The sequence below is a fragment of the Falco rusticolus genome, chromosome 6, assembly GCF_015220075.1.
Source record: "Falco rusticolus isolate bFalRus1 chromosome 6, bFalRus1.pri, whole genome shotgun sequence".
Lineage (NCBI taxonomy): Eukaryota > Metazoa > Chordata > Aves > Falconiformes > Falconidae > Falco > Falco rusticolus.
In genome coordinates, this window is record NC_051192.1 from 8290736 (window position 1) to 8313587 (window position 22852).

At 38.9% G+C, this 22852-nt stretch overlaps 1 protein-coding gene across 8 annotated transcripts in view; it reads right to left on the reverse strand.

Moving 5' to 3' along the window:
* ACTN2 (actinin alpha 2) overlaps window positions 1-22852 on the reverse strand; it is a 69784-nt gene that overhangs the window by 30170 nt on the left and 16762 nt on the right. For 5 of the 8 annotated variants that reach the window (XM_037392749.1, XM_037392751.1, XM_037392750.1 and 2 more), the window contains exons 2-7: window positions 14615-14729; window positions 13244-13363; window positions 7052-7138; window positions 5876-5963; window positions 3692-3770; window positions 165-246 (exon numbers count right to left, since the gene is read on the reverse strand). In XM_037392749.1, the coding sequence (XP_037248646.1) occupies window positions 165-246; window positions 3692-3770; window positions 5876-5963; window positions 7052-7138; window positions 13244-13363; window positions 14615-14729 (571 nt within the window). Of the gene's footprint in view, window positions 1-164; window positions 247-1959; window positions 2039-3691; window positions 3771-5875; window positions 5964-7051; window positions 7139-13243; window positions 13364-14614; window positions 14730-22852 lie in introns of all 8 variants that reach the window. The other 3 variants (XM_037392746.1, XM_037392748.1, XM_037392743.1) reach the window with 1 other exon arrangement.

The window sequence follows — 22852 nt, forward strand, 5'->3', positions numbered from 1 at the left end:
CTATTCAATACAAGGGGAGCAAGAAGGAAGACATTCGAAAACAAAGCAGGTTGCTCCATTATGATTCATGTGAATGGAATGTTGAAAATTTGCTAGATACAAAACAAAAGAAGTTTGTGTCCTGCTTATGAGTGACACAAACTTCAGTAAGATGTAACTCTCACCTTCTGCATCCAGCATCTTAGGGATATCCAAATGTTTTTCAGCAATTTCCATGGCAAGGTTGATATTTCCTATGGGGTCATCCTGCATTAAACAAGAAAATATGAGTCAAAGACAGAAGTTTTTCCTTGAAGCAAGACTACAGCAGGTATACTACAACTTACTGTTTTCCCAAACTGTAAACTGGACCCACAACTGTTCAAAACACAGGTTCTAGGTATATGAACTTTTGGTCTATCTACTGCTATACGTACATTACATGTTGCTATACTTATACATTAATAAGCTATTATGTACCACTAGGAGTGCTGCAAATATATTCTGGAGGGGAACATAGATAGTGTATACTCACAGTTCTGAGCTAATTCTGAATGAAGTACAGCAGTAATACATACAGCCAAGGCCACTGGCCCAGCAGGCTATACTAAACTGTTCATCACAAAGTTAGTCCTGCACGTTTTATACCTACTATACATTATATTACAATGATATAAATTCTACTGAGTTCCCTGTTGGTCAGGTGCGTGCATAAGAAGAAGCAAGCACAGACAGAAGAACAGTTCCCCAGAAGGAGCAAAACTTCCCAGTTTTGGCTTGGACAGACAAAACTGTAAAGCCTCTATAAAATTAATTTTAGAGCTGTGGAAATTCCAGAACTTCATCTGGTTTGAGATTTTGATTTTGGTTTTTTGAAGGAAAGAGAAAGAAAGCAGTGAGCACAGTTCAGATAAACAGCATACATGTGACGTCTTACGCTACAGATAGCTATTACGGACAATGCAGGAGTGTGTCACATTAGGGCTGCTCTTAAGAGCAGCCTTCTGTATCAGCGTGGAGAGAAACCCCCCTCTGTGAAATGGCAGTTCATGCCATTAATGCCGTCATTATTTTCACGTATTCATAAACTGCTAAATGATCATAGCCACTCTGAACAATGCCAATAGCTACAGAGATAGGCTGGGAAAACAGGACACAGAAGAGCAAAGTTAGAGATGCTGGAGAGCACTGAAAAAATGTTAACAGGCATTCTGGATGGAATTTCCAGGGCTTCCATGTGAATACAAGCATCTCCTATTAAGTGATCTAGTCTCAAGCACACTTCTTTTGTTACTTTGAAATGAACTTAGTAAGATTACTTACTATGGAATTACAACAATTATTTGAGTTTCACAGAAATCTGTTCCTCATCCACATATATATGCCAGGTATCATGAATAGTAGTGCCATGACAGATCTTTCTATAAACATATCATACTAGATAGCCTTTCCTTTAAAAGCTGCATGTCCAATAAAATGAGTTATGAAGAACAGTTTACATTTTTAAACATTTTTAAATATTTTGAGTATAACAGAATACAAAGTCCCCAATCATAAGTTCTCACTCTATCATCATTTAGCAGTTTTGTGCAGCATTGACATTAAGAGAAACTTAAAATGTGGACAATATTTAAACCCCATGAACATATTTTTGCTATTACACAAGACACTGTGTGTAATACATTTACTGAATGTGTATACAAAAACTCTTACTGGAATTAAATGGGACAAAAATACACTAAATCTAAGCGAGACCTATTGACTAGGTTAAAACACTTCGCTTAGGGATGAGTGATGAGCACCTCCTATTTGGTGTGCTTGATACTAAGTCCATGACTAATTAGTGCTCCACTGGCAAAGGATTTATTTAAAATCACAGCAACTTCTGAATAATTGGAGTTCTCCATCACTCATGCTTTAAAAAAACAAAAAACTAGAAGCCACAGTAACTAAAAATCTCTGCTACAGCTAGAGAAATACCTCATCTAACTTGTCATAGTCAAGAAGATCAGGCCTGTGTCTATGGATAAGGGCGTTGAAAGCAAGGCCATCCTTCCAGCTACAAGTTCACACAAAGCACGTTGGTGAGAAGAGGAAAAGACAGCATGCAGGAGATAAGAAGCCAAGAAACAAGACACCAAGACAGCTGTTAATGTAACCAAAATGAGCAGTCAATCAAACACAGCCAGGTCAGAAAAGCAAGATCTATTTTAGGTTTTTTCTGCATGTGCTTTACGTGCCACAGCTCAGCCTGTTTGAAACCTGACCTGTTCTTATTTTGGAAACCTCTAAGAGGGAAATAGTAGTGCTGAGGCAGATCTGCTTATGTTCTGTTCCCTTTCCTTAGCACTCACATATAGCATGGTCAGACTGTGAAGTTCTTTAGTACTATGCACCACTTTTCAAAGCACAAACTCGATCAAAGTAACTTCTGTTTGTGCCATGCTTAAGCACATGTACACAGAGACAGGTAGCTTAGTCATTCCACGAATGTGTTTATCCTTAGGAAAGACTGTATATAGAATTAGAGAACGCGTTGGCATTGATGGGTAATATTTTGCCCTTTGTTTCAGACCTGCAGTTGTCTTAACAACTGCCTAAATTAAAATCCTATGTGTTTACGAGTAAGTCAATTTAATTTTTATCACTGCATACCTTGGGGACCCCAGCATAAATTTAACATATATGTAAAGCAGACTAAGCTTTCAAATACTTTCATTTCATTCATTTATTTTTTCCCTCATCAAAGACTTTCTGATAACAGTTGATTCCATTACTAAAATCAATTTGGAATGGAAGGGCATGGAATGGAAAATACAGTCCATGATTTACCAGTCTCTCTCATCAACGAAAAGTTGCACTCATCAAATTAAAACCGTGATTAAGTTTTCTGTTTCACTGGTGTTTACGTGAGACCTCAAGATGCATTCATTGCATAGAGCAGGAAATGGTATGTATGTATAGAGCGCTAACATGAAACAACATTCTACTTTCTTTCCAGGTTTTATTCTTCAGTAATGATATCCTGAAATTTTGACATTATTACTTGCTCCTCATTCCTCACTTTCAAACCAAAGTGGCTGGCATCCTTTAGAAACGTGCATTTGCCAAGAGTAGCACACTGTAATAAAATAGTTTCGTAATCCCCATGAGGTACTATCCAAGGAAGTCAGGGTACCAGTTTTGTTTCCACTTGTCTGGAGGTATAGGTAGAAGTATAATCTAAGAATTGGTGAATATTTTCTATGTAAGACTAGTAACTTATTGCATACTCCCGGTTACCACGGGCAGTGTTTGTTCTAAGGAATCTTAGGATTAATCATCACATTGTTTACTGCTCAGCAAACTATGGTCATTTAGACCAAATACAAAACAGGATGGTCTGTACAATACTGTCAGTGGTGAATGGAGAATTCCGATGTATCTGATTTAATATCCGTATTGGGCAGTGTAAAAGACTTCATCAACTGCCTGGCAGCTGAGAACTAGATTATTCGCAATTAATTGCCGAAGTTGTTGTAATGGGAAGGAGAAAGGACACAGGACAGTCATGAGGTCCTTTCCTCCATATCACTTTTTTTTGGAGGGAGCTTAGAAAGCCAGTCAGAATTAGTATGCACTCCTCAGCTTGTCTTTTAGAAAACATGCTAAGCAAACCAGAAGTGAGCCAAATCATTGCAGGACAGCATGCTGTACCACCCAGACTGATGACCTTATTTAGCTTGGAGTAGTCAATAAGATCAGGTCGGTGTCTGTGGATAAGTGCACATAATCCAAGGCCATCTTTCCAGCTTTACAACAAAAAATAGAAGGGAAAAAAAATAGTTAATAAAGTCATGGTATTCTACAGTTTGATCCTTGCTCAAGGCTTACAATGAAGCAGGAAATCTCTTGTCAAATTCTGACACTTGCGTTCTGCCAGCTCTCATCTCTCTGAGCTTTCCCGTTACTGTGCTCTTCTCCCTGTAGTTTGTATCTTTACTCTAGAGTCCACACACACTTCAGGACTTCATAATACTTTCTAGGCAGTGTACATGACATGCAGCAGTCCCTGATTTCAGTTGCTTAATTTGTGCAGAATGTTACAGGGTAGCTCAGAGTACACATTCATCAATGAAAGTGCATAATCTCCTATTACACTTACAGTATGATTGCGAAAAAATAAAAGAGAGAGCAAACCTGCAATTACTTGAATTTGCTGAAGGAATTGGCTTTTCTGTGTCAGTTATTTGAGACAGTCTTAATGGCACAACCATGTTGTGCTTACAGAAGTAAGAAGTCATAAATCAGCTTGGTTTATTTAAACCACTTCACACATATGACAGTTTTGATCTGAGTTTGCACTTCTGTGTCACTTCAGGCCCACTACCTTTCAAGGCAAGATCAGCCAATGAACGGAGCTACAAATAACATCTATTTGGAACGACGATGAGAGGTTCCTTTCCGCCAGAAGCAATTATTCTGAAATATACTTTATGTAAACACTTTATGCAATCACTGGGATTGTGGGTCTGAGGTCTTATTCTGTGCAGTGGTTGTGTGATACTAAGCATGCTAATTCTGTTACAATCCCTTTCACTGAGATGCCTGGGTAGTCCTTCAAATAACAGAATTATCGCTAATAAAAATGTAATATAATTAAGGAGAATATACATACATTGGCATATAAAATTGGCATATAAAACTGGCATATAAAATTGGCATATAAAATCATCTAGAACATAAAACTGAATCAAAATGAGCACCAACATAAAAAAAGCGTTTTTTTCCAAAAGGTATGGGCTAAAATGGTCTGGAGAGCCTACTGTAAAGTAGTACTGTAAGAGCCGATCAACTCAAACATTAATCAAGGTACTTCCATTCAAGATGTTTCCCCACACCATGTATCAGACCAGCATATGTATGTGTACACACTAAGATTCTGATACTGTAATTTACAGTATACCATGCATTCATATCAAGGTCTACTGAAATATATCTCTATATATACAAGGAAAATAACACGTTACAAATTTCAGAACTCTTAAAGACAATAGGGGGACTAAATCAAACAAATGGTTTTTATCTGTGAATGCATGTTGAACCATATCTTCTCTATCACCACATGTGCTTTAGGTGCTGCACATTAAGAAGGAATTCAAAACACCAAAACACTGTAATACAGAGCTCCTGGTGTAAGTACTCCAAGGATTTCAGGGAAGGCGAGATCACATGGTTAGAAAGTGCAAATGGCGAGTCATGTGGGTTTATGAGGTGGGTCACCAACAGAGCTACAGGAACTAGCCCACTCAAATCCCCAAACCAGGCAGCCTGTGTATGGCCTGGAACTCCCGTTCTAACCTTTAATGAAAACACAGCACCGCAAGGCTGGAGCTTCACTAAATTTTCCAACTTACATAATGATCCCAATTCTGAAAACAAACGTGTTTAAAGTGCTGCTGTTATGTACCGAGTGTGGTTTTGGCTCCCTATTTATAGCTATGTCACAAAATAATAACACCTGATTCACCATAATGAGATCTTTGCATGCTCAAAACATGGGTAATTTTGCCAGGAATAGTCTATAGCTCAGCCGCTCTCATTCGAACAGTCATTTGCCAAGGGACTGTGCTGCACTACTAGGTATTCCTATATACCAAGGACCTCTAATAATGTAATATGGTCATTTTGTATCAAGTAGGGATTATTTTTTTTAAGTGGTAACTATGGAAGTCATGGTAAATAATGCAAAACGCTAATGAAAATAAGACTCTGAGGACAGAGCATGAGAATTTGAAAAAAGTCTAGTTAACAGTGAAGAGTTAAATTCACATGAATATATACCTACACAACTGTGGGAAAAATTTGACCTAAAATATTTTAGACTGCTTCTATCCTTGAAATAATGTAAGTTTACCTAAGATGGAAGTTCTGAATGTTCACATTTCTGTAAGGAGCAGTTTTCCTTTGACACCACAGCAGCAGCCCTTCTTTGGCAGAGGTCTCTGTAAAAGACAGAAGGCATTAAAAAAAGGAAAAATCTAAAAAGTGCTCAAGTAATTTATTTCTTGTCATCTTAAATGCTGTTCAGCTACCCAAACCTGGCTGGCATAAACATTTCATCCTAAAATATATTCATACAAATGAACTAATGGGGCTCCATTAGGACATGGAGGTCAGCTCGCCTGAAACAACTCAGACTAGAAACAACTCTGCCTGCACAGTAATTCTGGGATAATTAGAAGTTTAAGAAATTATACTGGTTGGACAGCAGAATGTACATTTGGGGAAAACCACCCGATACAAATATATTAGAACTAGACATAAAAGATTGTGTTGGTGCCTACATGAAATACGCTTGCAGTATCAGTCCATTTGCTTATGGGGAGGTGTAAGTGCTGAAGAAATACCCTCATTATCTGAACCCTATGAGCATCCGAATGCGTAAATAAAGGACAGAAAAGATCAAATATACCGTTAGGTCCACATTTAAACACAAATTATGGGCAGGACAGCATGCAGAGCTTGAATTGACTCCACTTTTGTTGAAAACTGAGATCTGTTTCTATGATTCTAGACTTTTCACAGCACAGATTTGATTTAAAGAGTACTGTAACTACAACGCACTTTTTGGAGCTGGTTACCAAGTGAAAGATAACAAGAAAAAAAATGAAGTAGTGGGGGAAAAAGAAGTGATAGAAAGAAGAGGGATATAATCAGATAATATTTGCGAAGAATGTGGGAAAAGGACAGGATTAAAAAAGTATGTTGGAACAAGGACCAAAGTACAGGGCACAGCACAGTTTCAGGCTACCGAATCTCAGAAACACAGGCATGTTTCTATCGCTATAACTGAGAGACACTCCCAGAACTTCTGCATTTAGAAAGCTGGCTCGATGTCTCTGTCAGGGTAAGAAGAGGTATTACTTTTTCCCTCCAGAAATTGATTTTGTCACCAGGTAGGGAACTTGTAGTATCATTTTCTGTGAAAAAATACTTATTTTTAAAACACTCATCTCACTTGTGCACAACTCCTATAAAAATGTCCTTAAAAAAATTTCCTAATTATTTAACATAGTTGCATTACTATTACCTTCCACTGAAATATCCTGAATAGCAAAGCGAAGGATGATAGTCCAGATCATACCCAGTGTCATCTTCACATTGCCGTCAACAATTTCTAAGGTGAAAAGAGAGACAGTAGTAGTATTTATAATGTGCTTTCCATTTTCTCTTATTTTAATCATATATTTCTACAAATAATATATTGTTAATACATTCATACATTTATTATATTTCTACTGTAATTCTTTATCTACACAGAGTTCACCTGGGTTCATTTTTCAACAAACTCATGCTTGTGCTACCCTGGCAGTAGGAGTGAAGATTACTGAGGTTAAGGTCACTTCAGCCCTTCCACGCCAAAAGGCTTCTCTCCAGGCAGTTGTAACTGTCTCAAATCTTTACCTTTTAGGCTGATTTTTTTGGACAGAGCCTGAGGGGAAATACTTTAAAGTTTGAACAATATCAGCCTTACTGTTTTCAAATACAAAGGAACTGGAAAAAAATATGGTCTTACCCTACACTTTAAGAAACTACAGGATATTAACAGCGTTATTTTTTAATAAAATGGTACTCAGAAATTCCTCTATACTATTTAGACCTTTTTGACAATTTTACCTGTAGCGCCAGCACAGACTAGATATGTAGAACAGCTCAAGAGACACAGCACCTCCCGAGACTAAGCCACGTAGCCTGCTGCCAAGCAGTTCTCAAACGTGGCCGTGAGGCTGTAAAGTTTTACAGCTCTGATGCCTACGCACAATTATGCATCTTTAATATAAAATGGGACTTTTTTTCCCTCTGGGGTTTCAATTTGTTTCGGCTGCTTGAGTCTACCTACAGCACAGGGTGGTAGGAAGGTGCTTTCCCTGCTCACACACACATGGGAGTCCCTTCCACAAGCCAAGTCAGAATCCAGTGCTCCTACACTGTAATACGAACAGTGATACCACTTAAACTTCTGGACAGCAAAAAAAAGTATTGCGAGACCACTTAAGGGTGGTGATAATGTTGAAAATTGTGACGAGAGACTCAGAGGAACATAGCAAGTCTGTAAGGAGGGTCCAGCGCTTGAAGGGGAGGAGGTGGGACAATGAGATAGGGCCACTGCAGACTGCTTTTCCAGTGGCCTCACACCAAAGGAGCAGTGGAGCAGGGAAGGCACCAGCTGCTCCCCTACTTGAAAGTCACCTCCAGCCTTCCTCAAAAAGTGGAGCAGCTGTGGCTGCCCGGGGGCCCACTGGTGTGCTGGGGTGGAGCAGGAGGAACTTGCAGCAGAAGGAATTTCCTTCATTTAACATCAAGTGCCAGAAGAGGTGCCAACAGAAAACACAGTCACTCTGCTGCTTAGAGGTTGCCAGAATCCAGGGGCAACTTTTACGGAACAAAGCAGCTGCTAGCTCCAAGACTTGAGATACATGTTAAATTGTAGTAGTATGTGACACAAGCTGTCATTTGAACCTATGGAATTAACAAATGTGATAGAGGAGATGTCACCCATCACTAGTCCACACTTCCTTTGCTAGTGCAATAATCCAAGTTCATATATGAATGACTATTTTTCTGCTTTCCCCTTTGGGTTCTACACCAATTTTCCAGAATTCTTACCTCACTTTGCCTGCCTTCCATGAATTATTACTATCTTATTGGCCTTGAAAGACTTCAAGTCTCTTCAAATCTCAAAAGTAAACTCTTTCAGCCAAAAAAGAACAAATGGCAATTAAGGCATGTAGCTACCTTCTCCTCTGTCAAGTATTTCACTGTATTTTGATCAGATGTCTGATATGTACATACGGTAAAGAAGAATTTCTTCAAATGCAAATTAAATGAATTTAAATACTCAGGAGGCATTGCTGATTGTCAGGCAATCAATTCCTGGATTTGCATAATCACTACATCGTTATTTTGATTTACATATCTGTAAGTACATACAGACAGAATGAAAGAGCAAGAGAGGGAATTTTCTGTGTTGTGCCTCAGGAGAGTTTTTAAGCTATTTGCCAGCTTTGGTTTCTGATTATCTACTGCTAGCATAAAATACAAAAAAAAAAAGACATATATAAAAGACAAGAAAAAAATATATAAACAGAAGGAAAACAAAGCTGTTAAATGTTGAAAGGTATCAGTGATGAAAAAACTACTGATTCATTCCTATCATTTTCCTCTACAGGACAATAGAAGACTTCATTATTTTCTTCACACTGCCTGTTTGCTCTGGGAGGAATATAGTTCCTACACCTATAGTTCCTACATATGCAAAGCTACAGCTCTCTGGGGAAAAAAAGTCTTGCTGACCTATGAGAACAGGAAAGGAGAGATGGGAAAGGGAAGGGGAAAAAATAAAAACTGCCTAGGGGAAAAGCTAAGCAAAACAGCGTGGCAAGTTCTCAAACGTTTTAGTTTCTTTTTTTTTATTCTGCTTTGGATTTTTTTATTTATTCTAACCTTCTTGTAGCAGATTCATAGATCATTTGGTCTTTAATATTTCTTCCCCTCCCCAGAAAAGCAATACAGAAGTGTTTCCTATTAACAGGATAGTTATCTTCTGTGGTTTTCTGTACCTCGGCTCATTTCATTAGGGATGCAATTACCTTGCAAATGGAGTTATTGCACTTATTTAAAACTTAAGGGAAAGCTTCTAACTCCTGGACTGTGAATGGCTCATAAGGACTACTTTCACAGCTTTTGCTTTACCTTCGTGATTCTCTAGTCTCATTTCATCACCAATGGAGAGAAAGACTCTTCTACAAGACAGATCAGAGTAGGTAAATTTGGTTTTGGCTCAGCATCGCAGCTAAAGGTGATCACCTCTCTCTTCCAGCTCCACAGACAGCCCAAGGAAGTCATCCTCAGAACAATAATGATGGCTTTAAAGAATATCCCTGGCCCCTTAAAAGTATTAAATTGAACTTTGTGCTGATGTCTCACAGGAATCACAGTTTAATCTTTGTTTGGAGGCCCCATTTAAAATGCCAGTTGGTCCCCTCGGGCCTACATGCTCTTCACCACTCAGCATGTCAGCTAATAAAACATGATCCTCAGCAGACTTCAATACAAAACTTTCATGCTTTGGAAATTAAAAAGTATTCCAAGCATCCATGTAACTCAGAGAATGACAAAACAGATGGGTGCAGACAAGCCCATACGCCCCATGCTCACATACAGGGGCAGTGAGTTAAGGGGTTAAGGACTTTGATAACAATACAAGCTTAAGGAGCCTGTGCTCTGCCTCCTTGCTGGCATTCATTCCATCTTCATGCTATGACTGCCCAGTCAACAACGCTGAAAAATGCAACAAAAGAAATAAAAGAGGTGAAGTGTGGTTTAAAAGCAGATCAGATTACTGATCCAGTCTCCAGCATAGCTACAGAAACAGTTGTCAGCCCAAGTGATAGGGTAGGGCTGTAAAGTGTGGGAGCAAGTATGCAGGACGAGGGGGACACCACGGCTCTTTAAACACGTCCTGGTGCCAGAGGTCCCACACTGTGAAATGATACCCAGTCAGATGTGATGTTGCATTGCTACATCAGCACGGCACTGTGCCTTAGATAACAAATTTAGCAGATGGGATGTGGTAAACTTAACAGGGCACTAAGCACGTCTGGGCCAGAGCTGCCTTTGTGTTCAGCCTGTTTAGAGTAGGAGTGGAAGGCACACAAATCTATCTGCTCCCGCCCACATGCGTGTAATCTAATGTGTGCTAGTAGCCATAGCTGACATACTGCAATGTCTTACAATGACAGGCTCCTCTCTGCATCTAAGCTACGACTGTAGCAGTGGATTTCTCTCCTGTGCTTCCATCCAAGAATTTAAAACTTTATTTTTAATGCTAATGAATGAATTTTTGCTTTTAAGTCCTCCATTTGACAGATCAAGAATTCCAGAAACAGCAATAAAACCCTGCAGCACAGCCAAGAACATCACCTTAATCTGGCTTACTAACTATGGCCTGCTGTTACATGCAGGAAGAAATACTGAGTTCATGGACAGACATCACCTTGCAACAACTGGCTGAGAAGCTGGAAGAGGTCCCTTCCTCTTGATTAGCCTCCCTCCCAGAGGGAATTACCTATTATCACAGAACATCTAAACTCCTGCAAGTTGCTGCCAAGGAGAACAGCAGGGTTAGTTGAAATGGTTTTAGAGCTATCCCAGGTGCTTTGCCTTCAGGTGATACAGAAAGTGCTCAAGCACTGCTCCAGTCTGAGCACCCTGGCAGGAACCAGTGCAATAAGCAGGGCAAAATGAGGGAGATGGGAATGCAGAGAGCTGGCCAGCTCCTTTCAGGGGCAGGTATGAGCTGATGAATGGTCGTTTAAATACTCCAGCCTTGCTTGAAGAACCTGGGTGTGCAAACATTAGTGCATTGTGCAAACTGTGATCACAGAGAATGACCCCCCCATCTCACAAGACATGCCTTTTGCTACACTCTTATTTTCACCGGGAAGCCTCAGAGTCCCAGCATGACATGACAGAAACTACCATTCATTTGCTCCACACTCTGTACTCTCAGTATTTCTGCACCACCTATCATACAGGCTTCTGTATTCTTAATTTTCATTGCCACACATAAATTGTCTCTTCAGTACCCTCTGCTGTCTGTTCAATGCCATGATGCTCTCAGAATAACCTTAACTGCAGAGGTTTAAGGTAGCGGCATATTTTTCCAGCCCGCTTCATTTAATTGAGCAAAGGGCCCAGCTGCCCCTGACTGCCCGTACAACTGATGGGGGGAACTAGGCACCTCTGAAATGCAGTGGAGCTCTTCTGAGATCTGAAGTAGCTTTAGGAATTGCCCGTTTCTCCACACTGATGGTATAGTCCCCCCAAAAGGTCTCTGTTACATGCCTAAAGATAGATGGGTGTGGATTTGGACTCAGATGGCCCACCCAGTTCAGTCTCAAATGAATAAAAGGTGAGTTAAAACAAATGCTCTGCCCAGAGAACACTCAATTCTTGGGATTTTGGAGTGCTAGATCTAGAAATCAAATACATTTGGTGAATTATACTTGAGGAACCAAGCAGGTTAGGTCAAACTTGTGGAATCAATGAATGCTGATAGATCTCTCCATTATTTCTACAGATGCCCCTACCCCACCTAATGCATTTTCCTGGTCCAGCCCAATTACAGTAAGCTCCCTGAGGTTAAGGTTTGGAAGCCAGAATAAGGATATATATAAGCCTGGGGAAATCAGAAAACAGGAAGAGAAGGCTCATAAACCCATCTAAAAAGTCCTAGCAGTGTGAGTAGAATATAGCTAGTGCTTCTCACCATAATATTGAGGTTACAGCCAGAGTTTTGCTATAAGGACATGTTAAAGGCTGCCCCCGGCATGGACAGCACATCACTGAGGCTATGAAATCAAAAGTAGTTGGGTATCATGCTAGCCACATCGCTCCTTTGCGTAGTAACAGCTGTGCAAAGCCTTATGCAAATATGTCCATGGAGCATCTAGTTCTAGACAGACCTTTGTCCTTCTTAAAAAATTGAATCTCACAGGAGGCACAGGTTCACTTGCAGTGAGAGCCTGCCTTCTTTTGCCCAGTTTACATCAGCATTTAGCTAGCCAACTGCGTGTGCGTATTTAACTAACCGAACAGCAGAACAATAACAAAGTTATTGCTTTAGTAAATAACATCCCACCCCACTTTCTTCATATGTTCAGTCTCTCCTGAGCTACCGTAATTTCTTTTGATCACTCCCTTAACTCTACATCTGAATTTTAGAAACACAGCTGCCATCCACAGCCAGTCTCATAATAAAATAGGAATAGATCCCAGCCACCTGGCAGTGATGTCAGCCTTTGTCTTGTCTGAATAACATCTCCTGAAGATAAAAAAAAGATCCCAGACTGGATAAAGCACACCCTAGAATCCAACCTGATTTCTAAAGGACTTATTTTTAATAATGTATAGGAAAAACATAACACTGAAGGAAGAAGTCATTATCTGAACACCCACTGAAACACAGACAATTCAATTTAACCTTGGAGATAAACTAATCTTACAGCCCATTTATACCCCAATCCCTCCCCACATGCCCACCAATTTCCACCTCCCATCTTTTCACAGATATAGGTCAGAAATCTATATTGAGGGATTTTTGAGGCACCCATATATAGAGAACAGCCTGTGTTACTTGGCCAAGGGTCTCTGGCAGACGTTTTTGCAGTGTGAATGCCTAGGATCTAAGTAAGGTTCATTGTCAAGCTCTGTCACATACCTTCTGCACCAATTGACACAAGTTTCACTCCTTTGCTGGCAATATAATCCAGAGCTTTGTTGACATTCGCAATTTTATGGAAGCGCATCTTCCCTCTGTCTGGTTTCGGTAGTCTTTCTCCTGCAGAATAATAAATTTAACATGGTTATTGTTACCTACGCCTGTGATAGAACTCAAGAGTGAATGTGCCCTGAACACTGTCTAAAAGTTAGCAGTTATTTTAACAAGGATTTTTCTGAAAGAATGTCAAATAGCTTTGAACAAAACACTGAAGAGAAAATACAAAAATTGAAACATCTGACTTAGATCTTCCTGATACAGCAGTAAAACCAGATTAAAATTTTTATGTTTGCCCTAAACGTCTGGAAGATATGTAGAGTGCTTCCTCCTGCTCAACTTCTGGTTCATTGCTGCTGTCTGTGGTACAGTAGCTGAATGTTAAGAAGGCAGGATGTTCCCAGAGCTCATCACCCTTACCTGCCTGACTGTAAGAGGCTGGACTCTATCCAGCAGATTAGCCCGAGCATCCTTCCACACCTGACCAAGAACAATGGCTTTCCACAACCTCATCCAGTACAGCAGAGCAGCAGATTTCAGAGCATAGGCTGATGTGTTTGAATGAATTTATCTTTTCAATTGATCACAATAATTTCTGAAAATATGACTCTCCATTTCATGAAGAGTGATCATTTGAAGACCTTCTTTCCCCACTGAGATTTCCAGCAAAAATTTAAATTGTCTTAAAAATCGTCTTGCCCTTTTTCACCTTTATTGTGTGTCTGTAACTTGAGCTATTCCCTTCTAATTCAGGGGCATTCTAAGTATACCTTGGCAACTGCGCCTCTGAATAACACGTAAAACAGGTGACATAATGAGTTTACATCAGTTAGTCAAAAAGAGTTCTTGGATCTTCCACTTTTCTGAAAAATAAGAAATATTTCTTGTGACTAAATATTGATCTAGTTTTGCTTTAGGCACTCACTTTTGAAAGCATTGCTTGCTCCAATAAAGCAATTTTAAAAAACCCAAACTTTTAGTATAAAAGTGGAGTAGAATTAATTTGTAAACTAAGTGTAAAGCCTTTTTAATTGTTAGGGATTAAGACAGGTCCTCAATGTATTTGGTTTGTCCAACAACACTGTGATGCCAGTGATCCATTGATACCACTGTGGTATCCGGGAACACAAGCACAAAACAGAAGATTTTGGAGCTTTTTTTCCCTCTCTTTTGTTTTACAGTGTGTTTTATCTCTCACTTTTCAGCTTACTTAGAGTTTGTATTCTCTGTTTTGAATTGTTAACAATTTTTGTTCTTTTAAGTGTGTTTCATTTAGTGTGCTGTAAATAAAGAGCAAACTTTATTTTAGCCAACCTGAGATAACTTCCAAGAGGAGCATCAGTTTGAGGCCGTTCCTGAAGTCCTCCTCAATGTTCTCAATCTGTGTGCCTGCTTTCCTCAGGTGGGAATTGCACCAGGCTGTAAACGTCTGTAATAGTAATTTTTAAAAAAAAAACACTTATCAACAAAGCATTTTCCAAAACAACTGCTAAGCCATCTAAGTAAACACTGCATCTGAGATTTTCACTACTGCCTTAGAAATTTGGATGTCCAACTCCCATTAATTTTATACATGTTGCTGAGTTCAATATTCTTATCCCAGGTGTTCGTGAAGATGCAAAGCATTGCTTGATTAGAAGCAATATTTTGCTAGACTCTGCTCATAAATGCATCCCAAAAAAAGATCTAAACATAAAGGTAAAATTTGCCTAATAGTTATTACTATATTTAACATTTTATGAGTACATAATTTTATGTTGGGACTCACCTGTTAGACATTCTTCCTGAAAAAATTGACACGATGTAAAGGAAGCTGTGTGACAGTAAATGTAGGCAATATCAAGCAAAAACTTCTACTACTGGAATTCATGCCATGATAAACAGTTCTTACACAGATTATCTATGCCAGGGACAAGGAACATGCATTTCTCACAGGCAGGAGGTTGTGAGAACACTCTTTAGGATGAAGTAACTGAAGAGACTTCACACAGCAAGGATACTAGCAAAATGGCATCTGCTCCTACTTGTAACTACAGTGAGAAACAACACCTTTTGAAAACATGGACAATTACAATGGATTTTGAAAGTTTACAATAATTCAAGTGCAGAGGTTTCACACTCAGCCCCTGCAGACATGGCCTGCCTTACCAAGGGTGTTATTTTTAAACTGTATTGTATAATTTCCAGAAAACTACCACAACTTCATGAAACACACAAATGCAGGTACTTAAGTTTGGAGGACAAAAATAGTCACAAAAGCAACCATGAGATTTCTCTCTCCATGGAGAACAACCAAGTCTGCTTTTACTTGCAGACATAAAAAGCAGAACTATGTTGATCTACAGAGGTCACACACACATTACCTTTTGTATGAATGAAATCAAAACACCAGCTACTATAAAATTTAGTAGTGAAAATTAGTTTGTTTTCAAATATTCATTACTTCTCAGCCTTCTGACAAATTCTCCTTGCCTTTCAGTGTCTGTTATGATATTTAAAGCAAGTTTGTATTTACTAAGTATTTCAGCAGGTATAACTCTAGGTATAACAAGCCCATACATTTTGGTAAGTTAGATTTCACCTACCTAAAAATGTCACATATCTAGAATTCTTCTTTTGCTATTTCAAATTAACATAGTTGTAAAAACATCTGAAGTAAATAATTTAAAAAATAAAATATACCCTAAATCCCCATTGTTAATATGATATTTCCTTTGGGCTTTTTTTTTTTTCTTGCCGGTTTTTTTAGACTATTTGATTTCGGATCTCTCAGAAACAGAATAAGAAGGGCTAGTAGATGAAGGTGAAAACTTTCCCTGGACTGAATCTTGTAAACTCTATACAGAGTTCATACCTTAAGAGCATATAGATTGAATTTTCAAAAATGGTTTATTCTCAAAAATACAACTTTCTGTTAATGAATTACATTTTGATTGTTGTTGTGTTTGACTGAATTTATGGGAAGAATTTATGTGCAGCTTGCTGGGCTCTTTTCTCAGAGCTCCTGCCGTGACAAGGAACAGCTTGCTAAAATTTAGTGTTTCCTCCTACCCAATTGAAAGGAAGAAGGAGGAAGTGCGATGGGTATGGGGGAGCTGTACAGTGAATTCCCTAATTCTAGATATCCAGGGAAAGGGGGAGAGAGAAGATAGAATTCAAAGTGGTTCTGGGCAGGGTCCTGTTGACCTGCAGAGGATGAGTTGCAGGCAGAGGCAGAAGTAAGTCATCCTGTGTGCAGATGGAGGTAAGTCTGGCTGCAGCTGAAGCATCTCTGCAAATACATCTATTTTAATAAAGGGATGTTAGCTTGAAAAGCACTCAGGAAGATGAATCATTCCTGATTTTAAGGTAACTAGCTTTACTGAGCTCATGGGAGACCTGAAACAAGAGTGTATCGAGCATCATAACATAGATACTAGGCACCTCTGCCCTCAGGGCTCAACATGATGGAGTCTTAGGATGGTATTTGGTTTGGATCATTATAGGGTTAGGATCTAGTTTATAAGGCTAATTTGTCTGCCTCAAGCAGTATCTGTTTTAGTGACAAGTATCTAAAAAGGCTTAGCACCACATTAAGTCATTTGCAAATACTAAAAATTCTAACAAGCATCCTTGGAAGGAGCAATATTATGGTAATACAGGGAAAAAAACAGCTGAAAGCACTCAAGGATAAATATGCAATAAATATGAGAAAGCTGAACCACTAAATGAACAAGCCTTTCATGAATTAAGGTAAGTGATGGACATGTGCTTATCTGCAGATGTTATTGCAGATTGTAGAATTGTTCCAAGCATACCATGCTCAAGTCAGGGAGGAATTTGGAGAAAAACCTCAGCCATTTCCATCTCTTCTTTTAAACATTTATGGTGAACGTTTTGACCTTGTACTACTCCAATAAATGAGTTTTCCCCATTTTTTCATGTAATTAAGAGTTCAATGGCAACAACCCCACCAGTTGAGTAGTTTTAAAATACGAATCTGATTCCTACTGTGAAGAAAGCTATTTCTCAATTAGTTTCTTAAGAAGAAACGGAACCTGTAATTTCTTAGCTCATATATGCGTATATAAATATATATATATAAAAGCAAATTAGAATTTTGTCTACCTCTAATCTCACTGTGGTCCTCTACTTCGCCTCTACAACAGCTGATTCATCTTACCAGATGCCACTGACGCAAAGCATAAGTTTTATCCAAAGATCTCAGTGTTTTCAAATAATTTAAATAGTTTCGCTTGAATACAGACATTTTCACAGAACTGAATTTGCTGAGACACAAACTGTCTTCTCAGTCTTGTTCATTTTATGAAGACACTAAGCAGCCAACATTGCTATGATATAAACAAGGAAAAGATGCTACAACTGCTGAGTCAAGCTGTTTTCAATAAATAGTTTGATGACAGTCATTCCTTTCATGGACTTCTTTTTATATCTGTAGGTTATATAAGATTCTTCCCAGTAGAACTGGCGTTTGTCATTGACATTGTAGCATTCTGAAGGATAAACTTGGAGTTACCTGCAAAGCCTCCATTCAGGAGATAACATGTTCTGCCGAAGCACTCCACTGTGTGTAGATTCTTTGTTTACACTATCTATATCTAGATAATTTAGATTCTCTTCTATATGTAGAATAAGATATTTAGATCTTTTATCTAAACTGCAGTTTCTCAGAGCTTTCAGTTTTACCAGTGCACCAGGTCATGAAATGGTGCTATCCCCTCGTGGAAGTTGTCTTGTGTCATGGAACGTGTTGAGCAGACTCTCGGCATATGGCTTCATAGCTTGGTGCCTCCCAAACAGGCTTAATTTCCTAGGACTAAACATGGTTATAGGAATGCTACTTAAGGAAGTGTTTATCATGTTTCAGAGATGCAATCCATAAGTGACTGTATTAAAGCTTTTGCAAAACTTAACTTGCAAATTTTAAGTTTCCACAATCCATATTTTATTTAACCCTCATCCTTCTACTCTTATTGTGATACCACTTGTTCTCACTACTTTGGCTTTAACAGTTCTATTCATAGTTATTAAGAAACAATTCAAAGCACGTTTAAGTCCTGGAGATCAAGATACAGCCAGCATATAGTACCCTGCAAATTTGTAATCCACTGGGATTTAAAAGCTATTAAATGACTTAGACAAAGCAAATTCCTTTTTCTGCTGAGCTGTACTGTACATTTCAGAGTATCAGATTGCCCACAGAAACAAGGCAGGACTGAAGGCACCAAGCTGAATACTTGGGGATATAAACAAGTGCCTAGAAAGCAAGACATTTCTTTTTAGCATTTTTTTACAATAGGTGGCTCTGCAAATTTAATAAATAAATAAATAACATTTCTCCTTTCCAGTGTTGTTACTACAAAAGAAACTTTGCTGACATTCTTAGATGAGAGACCACAGAAGAGGGGATGCAGGGCAGGAAGCCAAACAGTTTGCAGTCTCACAGGTCAGTGTTCTCTTAATGCACTGTTAATTGCCTCCTGCTGTCACAGGTCTATTCTGGAAAAGCTAACTCCAGAAAAGGGAGCACAGCTGATGTTCTGTGCCCACTTAGCCTTACTGTGAAGACTGCCAATAGCATATTCTCTGTAATTTGGATTGATAGATCTGTGAGGACAAAGTGTGTACCTGGGGGAAAACAAAGCCTTACCTGGTAATTTATTCAGGTCACTTAATTTTGCAAGCCCTTGATAAGTGGAATTGCAACCAAGGGGCAGAAAAAAGAAAACCAATTATCAATCAACTGAAGTTAATGCCGAAAAATAAGAGTATGCCTGCTCTGTGCAAGTATTTTTACACATCCGCAATGAAGGACATGCTTGGATGCAAAAAGTGGTATCTCTGAGAGCTCAGTTTTTCCCAAACTCCTGAGAAAGCTCACATGTTCTTGTTATGGAAGTGTAATGATAAATTGCTTTTGATAGTGTTTCAAAGCCAGAAAACAAGATGCTATAATAACAAGCTTCATACATGTATATGATAATGGGGATACAGAGAACTGAGAAAGCACCAGGTACCATCCTCTCCAATACCGTTATTCATCAGTGGGTCACAAGACTTGTTCCACCTGCTGAAGATACAGGGTAAATTTCTAGTTTGGCACCCACAGTGAGTCCAAAATGTACATCAGCAAAACAGCAGCATAACTCACATGGGGACAGGTACAGGAGAGCTACTCCACAAGTTCAGGAAGATTTATTTATTTGTGCTCAGACTTGAAATTGGGAAGTGGGTCAAGCCCAATAAAGGACTGGAGACTCATATTCTATTTAGTATGTATTTCTCACAACAAAAGTTGACACTGCCTTTCACTGTCTCCAACTCAAATCAACTTCTGTCAACTATATTTACAAGTTTTAAAAAACAATACTGATTTCAAAAGGCATGTGACTGCTTGTCTGTACCCCTACCAGAAAGGCTACTGGGCCACATGAATCATTTGGGTTTTGAGTTTCTAGCCTTTCTGTAACATATACATAAGACAATATAGATAAAATCCGATTTTAACCTATGAGTTACAAAACATATTGCATGAATAGAAAATTTAGTATTTCCTGTGTCTATTAAGTAAAGCAGAATCACAACTCATTTTAACTGGACCTTAAATTCTAATACCCAAGCAGGAGAACATACCTGAAGAAAATTAACTTCAAGTATAAACAATCAATACATTTATTTACATACATATGTTATCCTTAATTATCTCAGTCTGATAGAGTTGTTTGTTAAAACTCTGCTTTATAGTGCTTCTTCTAAAGTATTTTTCCTCTCTGCTTGTGCTAGCTGAGGGTCTTCATTACTTCAAGGCTAAATGGGATGCAGTGATTCACTCTGTAGTTATACAGGACATTACTGGGCTCTGAGCACATGGCAAGGGTGTTACAGAAGGAGCTCTGCCAGAACATTCTCACTAGGCCAGACCGAGGCTTCCTCTTGAAGAATTTCCCATCTGTCAGTTATCGAAATTTTAAAATATAAGTTGTGAACCTGCAACGTGATCTCCTAGCTCCTGTGTCCACACAGTGTTCTGCCTGCAGAATCAGGGCTTTTCTCTGGGCTGGGGATACAGTCTGCGTTGACCCTCATTCTCTTAACTATTTAATTCTGCTCCCAAAAGAAGGGACATGAAGGTGAAACACAAAAGAAAATTGCTCAGACTTTATAAACTAGCTTGATGTGAACCAATGACTACACATGACATCTTTCAGATGCTCCTAGAACATCTAGATCAGCTGCGCTTTTAGTATATTAGATGCATGAGTATAGTTTTAGGAATTAAAAATAAATCAAACCTTACATCTTACTTGTTGGTTTGAATTATTATTACTTTCCCCTTGCTCTTATTTCCCCTTGCAATAGAAGCCTAAATGAATTGGTACACGTTAGTAAAATAACTAGAGTATCTCTAACAGGAGCGGTGGATCACCAGTACAGCTTGATTATGCCAGATCCCTTGGTAGGCAAAGTGGGATTTTAACACTAAACACACAAGAGCACAGCAACAGCTCAAATGAAGCACAGAGAAAGTACAGTGACGGATGCAATGAAGGCTAAGGTTGGGGAAATGTTGAGTATGTTCCAAAAGGCCATTAAAAGGAAACCCGCAAATCACAGGCAGTATGTCAAGTCAAATTCCTGGGAACAACAGAAAGGATAGCATAGAATCATCTCACAAAGGAGGTTAGAAGCTCCATCACAAGGTCCCCAAATCCAAAGTTGGGGAGAGCCCTCCCTGCTCCAGCACATCCATCTATATAGCTCAACAGATGGTGTCAAAGATGATATGCTAGCGTACTGCTCTAGTAGCTAAGGGAACTTCACCCCAGTTCCTTAATGTTACCATTCACAGGAGACATTGTCAAAGGGGTGCGTTCACCACCCAGAACATTGCACATCTTGCTAGCATTCTGCATTTCGCTTGCATGGAAGAGCCTGGGGAGACCTCAGTCCTTACAGAGCAGGTGGCCTAATGCCATGTGAGTCTAAGGTTTCCTGTAAAACATGCAACTCCCTCCCAGCACTGAATGATTGCATGTCTGTTTTACAGGATTCACTATTAACAACAACAACTAAAAAAACAAAAACAAAAACCCACCAACAAATCAGAGCCTGTAACTATCGCTTCAAGAATAATTTGGCAAGGCTGAACCCCAAGAAATGTCCGGAAAATGTTTGAGCCTTTTGTTACAAAGTGAATGACATTAGCTCTTTCTTTCTGAGGAGAAACCAGAGAAAGGTTATGTCTTCCCATTCATCTAAAATGGAAGAAAAAATCAGGAGGCAGCAAGATGTATGGGAAATTCAGCATGGCTCACTGCATGCACTGTCCTCTTCTCAGCCTTTTTTTTTCTTAAGGGAAGAACACGAAGGAAAGGAAGGAAGATAAGATGTTTCACAAGGTCTTTGGAGGGGCTAACACAATTCAAATATTTCAAGGTCTATTAGGAGCAGGCCGATAATATCTTTATTGGATCACCTGATATAGTTGGAAAAGAGAAGTTTTCAGGCATCTAAGCCCATCTATACACGTGAGCGAGAAGCATCAGTCTTAAGCACGAAAATATAGGTAAGTCTTCACACTGCTCAGGACTCTGATGGACCTTTGGTATGATGCTACAACAGCTCTGTTCCCTGAAGGAAGCTCCTTCCTTTTTTATTACTGTTCATTACCCATTTATGAAAGTTTTACAGCAGCAAGCATCTGTATGATCCACATACGTGACTTCTCAAAATACATGCAGTCCCATAGGATTGTCTGCTTATGTATTTTTATCAGTTTAAAATAATTCTGCCTATTTTAAACTTGTTTTCAATCTGAAACATTGATATTTTAGAAAAACATGCAATGTTTAAAATTCCATTTGAGACTAAAAAGTGTACAGGATCTGTAGGACAAATCTACTCTCCTTTTCTGGATTTTCAAGAATCACTCAAACAAGAGAACCCTGCTCAGAAAAATAACACAGAAATAAAAGAGAATGAAATTAAAATCTTTAGTAAAAGAATGGGCATGGGTTTACCTTGTATTATAAAAACTCAAGATATCTTTACCCATTTCTACAATACAACTACAACCTATTCAGTTTGTTAGGGTGAAGATTCTAGAAAGACAAAGGAACTGTCAGGAAAAAAGCCCATCACCCTACTGTCTACTTCTGGTGTGTTCTTTTAATTCTGAATATGTTTTAACACATTCCTATCACTAAGCAGACCAGAGTGGTCTGTGGTAAATTTACATGTGGTAAATTTAATAATAAATTTATTTTTAAAAGAGAAACACACTCTTACGGGTGATAAAAGGTTTGGCATATTTTATTTATGCAGAAGTGGGAAACTTCCCTAGGCAAGTAGCATCAAGCTGCGCAGAATCCAATCTTATATTTAAAAATTTAAACTTCCAAGGACAAGCAAGCAAAAACTTGTGTTATACTGCCTTTCTAAGCCTGCATTTAGGTACATGCATGTCCACCTCTCATGATTTTGCCTGTCTAAACTCTAGCCATTCGTCCTAATTCCACTAGCTAAACTAGAGTATTTTGAAGGTCCCCCCAC